An 11,028-nucleotide genomic window follows, 5' to 3' on the forward strand; every position below is an offset into this window, starting at 1 on the left:
ACAAAGAAGCACGTGGCCATGTTTTAGTTGTAGTACATTTTACCACGATGACACATATATACACGCACAGAGACTACAGCACTATCCGCCCTCTCGTTGCTGGTAAAGGCATGTATGTGTATAGTAAGTGTGGAATGAGTCATCTGACAGTATTTCGAGAAGTGCTCTGTGGGTTTTTGTCTGTTGACATTCCTCGGAAAGAGGAAGCTAGTTGACACTGCTGGCAATAAGCCAGAAATGAAAGTCAACACACTTGTGATGTGTGATCTGATAAAGAGTTGTTTCCATAGCAGACAGTTTGTACTGTTTATAAGCAGTTTAAATGTCTGTGGTGTGTGATGGTGTTTGTGTATCAGGCACTCACATTTGTCTGCGCTTCATTGGCGCCCTCTGCTGTCTGTGTTGAAAACCAACAATCATCAGGCGAGCACAGGTCACAGGACCTTAAGTCAGAGACATAACAGCTCCTAGGAGAAAATAAAAGGATAAGTCAAAGGAGGGCCTGGAAACAAATAACTTAATTAATTAAAAATCTGAATTTGAAGGTTTTTTTGGTAACATTTTGTGATGACATCACAAAACACTTCAGGCAACATGAGTCTGCACACTCATCCATGAAAAATGTCCTCACACAGTTCAAATGTTCTCAAGTCAAGTACAGTTGATTTGTTTTACATGAATTTACATACATTTTCTCCCTTCTATAATTTATGTTTGTGGAATTCTTCAATCATCTCAAACAAGCCCTGTACGCAAGTTCCAGAACACTGCAAAGAGTTTTCTGTTCATTTTTACATACAAGAAGTGTTCATATGTTCGTATACATGCTTTTTTTTTTATTATTGACCAACAAAATAAATTAAAATACACAGTGCTGCTGTTAAACTAATTTTTTTAAAGCTCTGAGGCCGACAGAGATGCGAATCTGCTAGACTGTAGGCTAAAAATGAACCCCAAAGTGTGATCTGCAGCATTCTCGCCAAAGCTGCACATTTACTATTGCAAGCACTTATGTCTCAGTCACACTTTTAGCATTGATGCTGAACTCAGATAAAGCAATTTTACTTTTCAAGTTTTTATTTAATAAACGCTGAAAATGCACTTCAATTATGCATAAATATATTAATTACTTATAATACTGAAATACTGATTTCTCTCAGATAGCACAGTGGTGTGGTCATTAGTGATGTCACCTCATAATAAGAAGGTCCTTACACCTGTGTTTGCATGCTGTCTGTGTGGCTTCCTCCTGCAGTCATGCTTCATAGGTTAACTGGTGACTCTAAATTGAGTATAGGTGCCAGTGTCTGTCTGTATTAGCCCTGAACTGGACAAATGGCAGACAGAATGTCCAGCACTTCAGCACTGGGACATTGCTTATTCACTTTAGGGCTTTATTTATTTTTCATATAATAATCTAACCCCTTTATTCACTAGGCTATTTTTAAGTTGATTATATTATGTTGTTAGAAATATGGGGCTGAAAGAAAGCAAAGAAGGAAAGATAAATATAGATATGTATATGTGGATCTTAATGACATCATACAAAAGTGCTCTCAGCACTACAGAAAGAGTCAGGAAGCAGGTGTCATAGATAGACGGGCTGTTGCAAACTGTCTCCAGGTGGTGGCGGTAATGTGCCGATTTGTTGGAAACTGCTAACAGAGGTGAAAGAAGAAGAAGCCGCTCCTGTCAACTGAGCGGAAGTTTGAGGCATGAGCTGAAAAATGTATGAGTTCTAGTTGTTGTGTTTTTCTTTATTGTGTAAAAGTTCGTTTCAAGTGTCCCAGTTTCGTATCGTCGGCACGTCTGACTGATGTGGCTAAGTGCTGCCGCTGCCACTGCTTTCGTCGCTATTTGTGCTTATTACAGGAACTTTGACAAACAGCTTAGAGGAGAAGAAGAAGAAGAAGGCAGGTCGGTGTTGTCCGCATGCCCTTCTTTACTACAACTTTATTCACAAGGCTTATTATTAGAAGGTATGTCTATTCAAGTTACGCAAACATTCATGTTAATGGCAGACTGTTAATCCAAACTCTGTTCTGAAAGCTGTTGTTTTATTCCAGGAACATCTCAGCACAAGTGACAACATTCATACGTGTTTGTTTGAGTCAAAGGTTTCTATCGGCATAACGTTTATTTGCATTAACGAAATAATTTAGCGAGCGTAATTAGTAATTTAGCGTAACGTGGCGCTTACTGACACGACACAGACATTACTTCAGGGTTTTTGTTTGTTTGTTTATTTTATAAATGGCATGCAGCTGTCTGATACACAGTTAAACATAAACGATTAAAAGGATGACTCCATTAAAATGATGCGTTTTGATTTAGTGGCTAAATTTCACAATGGTCACGTGCTCCAATACCCAGCACGTGCGCCTGAGTCAGATGTGTAGTCAGAAACAGCAGTTTTCACTAAATTCATCTTAGACTATTGGGAAGAGCGTTTTTGTGGTTTGAAAGATTATTTAATAATTATGCAAACTTCATCTATGAGTAAGACGACTGATTCATATTTCTCTCCTTCCCTTTCCTCAGCATGTCGTCCGCTCTTCAGCGTCACGTCATCTGGGAGTCAGATGGGCTGGTAGCCTACCTTCACCCTCGGCCCTGGACCCCGGGCTCTGTCATCCTGGAGAGCAGCACCCCCGGGACCCAAGGAGGCAGCATTTTCCACCTGGGGGAGCCAGAGTACTTGTCCTGGCTGCTTGGGGCGAGAGCTGTGGCAGAACTGCTTTGTGACAGGCTGGGAGTTCGGAGGTGTGCGCTGGTCAGCAGACCCCACAGAGATAGACCTGCTCAGGTGAGGGTCTGAACACTGGGTAGACCTGTTTACTGTAAAGTGTAACCAGTGGCAATCTGAAAGGCTGATGATGCATTTTAACAGCATATGTAAATACATGTAGACAGCTCCCTCTGTGTAAATTTCAGTTAGCAAACACACGTGTTTTCACTACAGATCCGTATCCTCCCCCTGTGTGGTCTGGACGCAGAGTGGCGCCCTCATCTGGCTGGGGAAGAAGAGCACAATGCCCATGACCCGGGATACTGCACTTCCAGGACCGCCCCACGATGGAGTGACTCCAGCCTGACTGAAATCCAGACCAGGATTCGAGCCAAACTGCCGCTGCCTGATGCCCCCCCTGATCTGACCTTCCTCGGGGACGATCCGGCTCACCCTTCCCTGTTCTCACGTATTGTTCGTGGTGAGGAACAGCAGTGGCGCGTCTGGGAGGACAAAGGTCATGTGGCTTTTCTCACTCCATTCCCCAACTCCCCTGGATTCACTGTGTTAGTCCCACGCCGACCTTTGACCTCTGATATATTCAGACTGGGAAAAGAAGATTACGAGAGACTGGTGCTGGCCGCCAAGAAGGTGTCGCGGCTCCTGGAGGATGGGTTGGGCGCTTGGGGGGTGGGGCTTATTTTTGAGGGTTTTGAGATCGACTACGCTCATGCCAAGCTGATACCACTATTCCTGCCGCCATTGTCAGCGGGTGAAAATAAACCAGATAAACCACCGTCTCCCCAGTTTTACCCCACTTACCCGGGATATGTGACATCAGAAGATGGGCCTGAAGCCAGCTTAGAGAGTCTGAAGATAATGCACACTAAAATCACTCAAATGTAATGCTCTTTGATTCTGACTCTGATACTGTTTTTACCAAATAATCACCATTCTCTTTGCACAATCATGACTGAATGACTACACCCGGGCTGGTTAGCTAAGTACTTCTAAGTGACTCTGTTCATTTTTTGCAAGACAAACATTTGATTCAGACATCAAATATCTGATTAAAGTTTACAAATTACTCTAAATTACTTGTTTATAGATTTTATTTAGAAACCAAAAATGATCACGTATTAAATACATTCTTTAAAATCCAACAATGTTTAGATTAAAACATCAGTGTCATTGCACACTTGTACTCTGCCAAAAACCAGTAAACATGTACAGTTTACCTCAGAAATACAGAACAAAAAGCTCAGTTATGTCATAGCATCATTACACTGTGCTATTTATGTTCCTTTATTAATTAGATTGTTATGTGTTTAGTTCGTTTGCTTGCATAATCTGTGTGCTCGCTCATTACACATCTACTAATTGGTCCCTCTGTGTGATTATGTTGTAAGACTTAATTAATAACTTAATTAGTAAAGTGCTTAATCGGTGCTCTGTAATACAGGCAGTGCCCCTGGCTGTCATTATAATGGTCCAAAAGATGTTCATGAGTTAATGAGGAGGGTTTCTGCTGCTGGTTGCAATGGGAAAAAGCAGAGAGCTAGCTGAAGTCTTCAAGGAGTAATCTCCATGGTTCAAATGAATTTATTTACTCGTCTGGTGTGCTCACTAGCCAACAGCTTCTTTTACTTCTTTAACGATCGCTTCTATTTGCACCTGGCAACTGTAGGAAGGAAAAACTCCTTTTTATCAGAAAAGACACCTCCAGTATAACCAGGTTTAGGGAGGGGCAGCGATAGGCTGCGAGCAGCTGGGGGTGAGGGGAAAGGGAAGAGAGCAGATGGAGACAGGACAGCCCTAACTATATGTTTTAAAGTCTGATCTTAAATGTAGAGAGGCTGTGTCTCCTGAATCCAGGCTAGGAGTTGGTTCCTCTGGAGAGATGCCTGCTAGATGAAAACTATCACCTTTGGAACAAAGTCTAAGAGTGAAGTGCTCTATTGGGGAGATATGGTACTATGACGTACATGGGGCCTAATGATTCAAGTCCTTGTATGTGAGGAGCAGAATTTAGCCTGAATTTACAATTCACTAAATTTAAATTCCTGGCACAAAGACAGCTTAACTACATAAAACTAAAATGTCAACAGTTCCATTAGAGGCAAAGCCTAATCTAAGTGATGATAATAAAAGACCTGTAGGTCCTCTTAATTCCACTTACCTTGGTGCTCATAAGCTAGTCCTGGGATAGCTAAATTGTTATCCCATTAGCCGATATAACCCCTGAAACACTAGCCTTCTGCTACTGAATGCAAATGAGGATTTATGAAAGAACACAATCGTTTCCAAACAATAACTACGATAAACCCTCAGAGGATAAGTAGATGAGAACACAAACTACAAGTGTGAATAAGAAACAACTGGTTGTGGTGGATGCTGTTTATTTGTTTATTTATTTATAAGTAAACCCCATTAGCTTCCACAACAGTGGTTGCTAGTCTTCCTGGGGCCCAAACCATCAAATACAATCAAATAAAATATTACACAATAAAGTGGATGCAAAATATCTACATAATTTGGCTCTTACACCCACAGTAAGGTTTTACAATTGTGGAAATATGAGCATATAAATATCACAATATGAAAATGAGAACAGCAGGTATTGGAGAAGGGGGGATTTTATAGCCTCAGGCCGGAGGGGGCGTGAAGGAGGAGTGGTCCCGCTCCTGAAATTCAGATGATATCGCCACTAAAAGCTGCCTAAATAGGCTTTTAAGTGATTTTAAAATTTAAAAATCACTTCTTTTCATAATTTTTTTTAAATTTATGAATAGAAGCCCATTCTCTAATTGCATAAGGCAACTTATTCCAGTTTTTCAAAAAGTTGCTTTTAACTCAAGGAATTACTAAATTGTGGTTTGTTGAAAATCGTGTAGTATGATTATGTATTTCTTCTGGATATTGCAACCATTTAGCAACTATTTACTAATTATCATATACATGGAGTAAGTATTACAACCACATAACAGCTAGTGAAAAAGATTAGGTTACATTTCAACTACAGCTAGGTGTGTCCACCAGCTCAAGAGCTTTGACGTTGTTCTCTTACCGGCTCTCCGGATCGCACAGAACAAAATTCTTCAAATAAAAATATAACAGTGCATGCACGGTCTTCTCTGAAAAACTTTTGTGATGGATTTATGACTAGAGGTTCAGTTATGTGGTGACATCAAGCGGCTTCTCACAGACACTCTTTCCACAGCATGTGCCTTCCACACGCTCCATCTTTGTGATGTAGAGCAGAGGCTCAATGCTGCAGCTCAGATCCATGATGGAGTACACACTGACGCGGATCTGACATTGAAACGCCACGGCCGTGTAGTATGACGCAAAGGGCATGAGCGCCACGGGCGGCAGGTAGTTGACCACGATGATGGCCAGGTTAATCAGCACCATCTTGAAGGCCCTCTTCTTCACCGGGTGCATCACCTCTTTTCCCGTCACAGAGTGCCGAAGGGCCCAGATGATGGAGATGTTACAAAAGATCATCAATGCAAACGCAAAAAGGATGATGCCACTGAAGACGCCATCGACAGGCATGCGTCCCAGGATGCACTTCACCAGGGCGTAAGCCAATATGAGGCCCCACACCACCACAGAAATCCCGATGCGGATTTTGTTGTCACGGATGCCAGTGAAGAGCACGGGGTGGACCACAGCCATGTAGCGGTCCAGACAAATACACACCTGGGTTGTTAGACAAGAAGACAGACTGTGTTTCATGGTGCTTTGAAAAATAACGAAATTGATAATAATAATTTTATAGCTTTAGCTTTTTATTGAACTGGGAGAGCAACAAAACAAAACAAAAAACACTCCAGTGGTCTGACTTCTTCGCACATCAAACTATCTGAAAACATCTGATACACTAGTGCAACAAATACTCACCAGAAAGAGTGGCGCTAAGTCTTTGATTCCATATGCCAATCTCTTAAAGTACCAGATGCCGTTGTCATTCAGCAATAACCCGTTGACAAGGTCGACGGGCGTCATGAGGCAGAAGTAGGCGTCCAGTATGGCCAGGTTGAGGATAAAGGTGTCAGATGTGAAAGCGTCACTTTTCTTGGTAATGATCTGCCAGATGACCAAGATGTTACACGGAGTCCCTACTGCCAAGTTAAACACCTTGACTCCATAGTAGAAAATATAGCCATAAGGGGCCACGGCGCATATTGGGAACTCGTACCATAGCGGACGAACGTGGACCGCACTGGGGTTGGTAGAGTTTGCAGAATGATTGTAGGCAGTGTTCAGAGTGTTGTTGGACATTGCAGAACAAAGGAGCTGGAAAGTTGTTAGAAAGACCAATTAGATTTTACTGTTCAGTATTTAAATAAAATGTGTAGATGCTTCGCTGAAAACAAGCAGCCAACAAAAAAAAAATAAAAAATTGAAGGGCATGCCCATTCCACAGATATGCTTTTTAAAAATGTTTTTGCACCAGAAAATTGTGTTGTTTCAAGAACTATTAGTCTTTATAATGTTCTTCACAATCTATATTACATTTTGATAAATAATAGAGCCATGGAGGAACTGATTGCTATTTGATTCCAAACAGTGGCCCCTTTTTAAAGTATAAAATTTCACATAAGATATGTCATTGCTTATGGCTTAAATCTAAAAATGAAACATACACAAAGACATCTTACCTTAAAAGGTTTTTGATTTGTCTTGTGGTCCTAGTCTTCGCCACTCACTGCAGGACTTTCCCGTTATTACCAACTGTTCACTTATAAACATGCTCCACAAGGACTAATGTCACATAGTAGATGTGGGCCAATCTGAACGACATCAAAGACGTCTTTTCAAAATCATGTCTTATCCAAGCCGTGATTGGCCAGTGATGCAGAGACAGCTTCCGCGATTGGATAACTCAGATATGTGGCGTACATACAGCCTGTTTTGGCTGATCTAGATTGAAATGTTATTGTGTCCATTAAAAAGTACTTATATGGGCTTCAGAGGTAAAAGTAAATGACTTACAGGCTACATGCCATCAGGGGTCTGTAGTTGTTGAACCTTATTTTGTGCCGTGAACATGATATATGTAAGTTGTGTTGTTGCTGTTGCATTATTATAAAGACATTGGTCTTATAGTTGCACCAAACTGCCTCTCTGCTTTCATATTTTTCATTTATGACTCATAGGGTGTATAAGGCAAGCTGATCCCAGGTCTGTTCCTATGGGTAATTTACCTACAGTAAAACTGCAGTGAAATATTCATCTCACTGATGCAACTGTACACTGTAAACAGGTGATGCAAGGTAAGCATCAATGAGAAATCTAATGCAAGGTGTTACTGAACTGCCTGTAGAAAGTTTAAAAAGGGTAATGCTGTAGGGAATATGAGCCTGCAAAGCCATGAAAAACACTCGTTTATACAAACTATCCTGTATGTTTGTTAATGTTTTGCATATATGGCATATATGCCAATCGTTTACCTTTATGTAATACCAACATAAAATTATTAGACAACCTTTTTGGTACAAACTGTACAGTTGACACAGTCTGTGCACATTATCCTTCAACTCCTAATGATAGAGAAGCTAACGTCATATCTGACTGTTATGTTGAAACACTGATGTAAATAGAAGTGAATGTTCAGTATCGGAAAGACAGTTACTGATGCTCGCCAGTGTAAAATAAGGTTAACAGAACTGTCTCTGAAGAGGCTGGCCCTCAACATCTACAGTCTGACAGTCTGTGTACAAATCCATTCAAGACCACTGCTACCTCTCCCAGTAGTGATTGACCAAAACAGATCACACCAATAGGGAGGCTGGGAGGCCACAAAGGAACCTGGGATGACCTTGTAAATTCCTGAATGAAGTGTAATATTTTTAAATTGGGAAAATCTGACGGTTTATTTATGACATCTTTATGCAAAAACATAGAGAACCATAGAGATCACAAACTTTAAAACAGCCCTTCATTTTCATTAATGAGGAAGGAAGTTTATGTGATGCCCCATCTGCCAGTTCTGGCTGTGGATATTCAAATGAATAAAATGAATATCCATGAAGAGCTCAGTTTCGGTCAGGAGTTTGTCTGTGGCTTGTCATAAAACTGATCCAAGCTTGAATTAATGGACTTCTGGAGAAAAAACTGGAATTTCTGAAAAGCAAAGTAAATGTAAGATGTTTTACAATTTGTAGAAATGTCTTCTTATTTCAAACAAATGTCTGCTGTGGTTTAACTTCCAGTTTAAACCCTTTTCTGGTTACTTCATTGACAGAAATCTAATAAATGCTAGCTTATTTGACTGCAGTCTATCTATCTATCTATCTATCTATCTATCTATCTATCTATCTATCTATCTATCTATCTATCTATCTATCTATCTATCTATGAGCACCAATTCAAGGTCTTTCAAAGTGGTTTTTTGGACATTGGCTGCCTTTGCAATCATTTTCAGTCCAGTTCTTAAAATGGACCATTATTTATTTATTTATTGTTTTGCTAAGCCACTGAACATTAACCAATGAACCATTTAATCACAAAAAATGTACCTCACCAGGAATGAACTTTTATGTATATTGTGTATGCACAAAAAAGGGTACTTTCAGGATGTTTGCACATAGTCCAAAACTACTAGTTTTAGTTTATGAGAGTTCAGGGTGTGTTGAAGAGTAAAAGTAGTCATACCAAATATTTACAAGGTTGTTAAAATTGTACAAATTCTATTTTTGTCTTACATACTGCTTGTTGCAGTTCTTTGCACATATATCTATAAATTACTGCACCAATATCACATTTTCATAGCACAATGTAAACAACACTTTGCACAGTACTGTATAAGACTGTTAAAAGTCTAGATTCTACTAATTAATCAGGATTATATGTTAATTAGATTTCAGCAAACGGTGGGTTAAATCAAACTGTGTTGTTGTTCAGCTCACAGGAGACCACATCACCTAAACAAATGAGAAGCTGAAAACAGAACTATGATAACAGTAGAGCTGGTAAATACGTGACAGATAGAGTGAATTTGCATCATTTCTATAAACGAAACAAAGTGTGCAAAACAGCACCTGGCATAAGATTGACGTGACATGCAAAATAAAGAAGCAGTGTTTTTTTAGACGAGTCAAAGTCATTACTGTCTACAATAGAAAGATTTGTTTTTTGGAATTGAAGCAAGTGCCCAGTGGAGCTTACGTTGTTAGACTTTGTAAGGTAATAATGTATCAGTGTTGTGTTTTAGTCATTTTTAGGAATTAGTTGAGATTTCAAATTTTTGTAAAATATCTTCTGTTTTTGACAGAGCTCGACACATGGGAAACTCCACGGCAGAGACTGAAATATTTTTGTGGTACTTCTTGCCCACAGTAGTGACTGTGCCACCACTAGGACTGCCAACTAATGCTTGGGTCATTTACCTCCTGCTGGGCAAACCTGGTATTTGCTCTACCTCAGAGATCTTCACACTGAATCTGGCAGTAATCGATATGCTGTTCTGTATCACAGTCGTGGGCGAATACATTGATCTTTGGTTTAATCAGTCAATGGAGGCCACTAGCTTCCTGGCGTGGGGTTTAAACCAGGGAGGGGGGCCGCTTTTTCTTTGCTTTTTGAGTTTGGACAGCTACGTAGCAGTCTGCCATCCTCTGTTCTTTCTGCGGCTCAAAGATCCCAAACTGCGGCTGTCGTTATGCTTGATGGGGAGTGCCATCACTGCTGCTTGCTGCCTTCTGGTCAAAGTCTCTGCAGGGTATAAGTGGAATGTGATACTAGCAATCATAAGCTTCTCCACTGTGGTCGTAACAACTTGCAGCACCCTGATTCTCAAGTCTCTCCGCCAGTCAGGACCCAGCAAAAAAGAGGTCCACCCAGTTAAAAAGCGAGCATTCAAAATAGTGCTGTCTGCGCTGGTTATAATCAACGTCCACTACCTCCCCCCCATTGGAGAATACCTGCTGAGGCAGCTTGGTCCCACTTCTTTCAAGCCCTATTCAGTTGTCACCTGTGTGGCCTACTGGATTCTCTCCATGAGCAGCTTTGTTCAGCCTCTGACTTATCTCATCCGAACGAAGCAGCTGCCCAAAATCAGCGGAGAGTAAAACTGATGCAAGAGTGCAGAGCGGCTGATAACGTGATGGAAAAGCTGAGCTGCAACCTGCACAGTGATCAGCAATATTTAAAAATCCATTTTTAACCATAATACTAAGTTGTTGGTATTTTCTGCGATTTAAAAAAAATCTACTGGTAGCTGCTTTATGCCTCTAAATGCTTGTATGCAAACCTGACATTTTTCTCTCTCATATCTTCGACTCAGGAACCAG

General features: G+C 40.6%; 3 protein-coding genes across 4 annotated transcripts; 2 read left to right on the forward strand and 1 right to left on the reverse strand.

Moving 5' to 3' along the window:
- The first annotated feature begins 1,677 nt into the window (after positions 1 to 1,677).
- Positions 1,678 to 5,425, forward strand: LOC134628464 (uncharacterized). Of its 2 annotated transcripts, none has more exons than XM_063475143.1 (3): positions 1,678 to 1,979; positions 2,542 to 2,806; positions 2,963 to 5,425. In XM_063475143.1, exons 1-3 carry the CDS (start codon positions 1,933 to 1,935, stop codon positions 3,632 to 3,634), a joined length of 984 nt encoding a protein of 327 aa, XP_063331213.1. In that variant the 5' UTR covers positions 1,678 to 1,932; the 3' UTR covers positions 3,635 to 5,425. The 2 variants fall into 2 exon arrangements, with proteins under 2 accessions (XP_063331213.1, XP_063331210.1); XM_063475140.1 differs by having other exon boundaries at positions 1,678 to 1,917.
- A 152-nt stretch (positions 5,426 to 5,577) lies between these two features.
- LOC134628465 (G-protein coupled receptor 4-like) lies at positions 5,578 to 7,178 on the reverse strand. The gene is made up of 2 exons (XM_063475144.1): positions 6,635 to 7,178; positions 5,578 to 6,433 (listed from the first exon to the last, which is right to left on the reverse strand). Exons 1-2 carry the CDS (start codon positions 7,013 to 7,015, stop codon positions 5,903 to 5,905), a joined length of 912 nt encoding a protein of 303 aa, XP_063331214.1. The 5' UTR covers positions 7,016 to 7,178; the 3' UTR covers positions 5,578 to 5,902.
- Positions 7,179 to 10,020: 2,842 nt separating this feature from the next.
- LOC134628925 (B2 bradykinin receptor-like) lies at positions 10,021 to 10,806 on the forward strand. Its single transcript, XM_063475762.1, has one exon. It carries the CDS (start codon positions 10,021 to 10,023, stop codon positions 10,804 to 10,806), a length of 786 nt encoding a protein of 261 aa, XP_063331832.1.
- The last annotated feature ends 222 nt before the right edge of the window (positions 10,807 to 11,028 follow it).

The sequence above is a fragment of the Pelmatolapia mariae genome, linkage group LG6, assembly GCF_036321145.2.
Source record: "Pelmatolapia mariae isolate MD_Pm_ZW linkage group LG6, Pm_UMD_F_2, whole genome shotgun sequence".
In the NCBI taxonomy this organism is placed as follows: domain Eukaryota; kingdom Metazoa; phylum Chordata; class Actinopteri; order Cichliformes; family Cichlidae; genus Pelmatolapia; species Pelmatolapia mariae.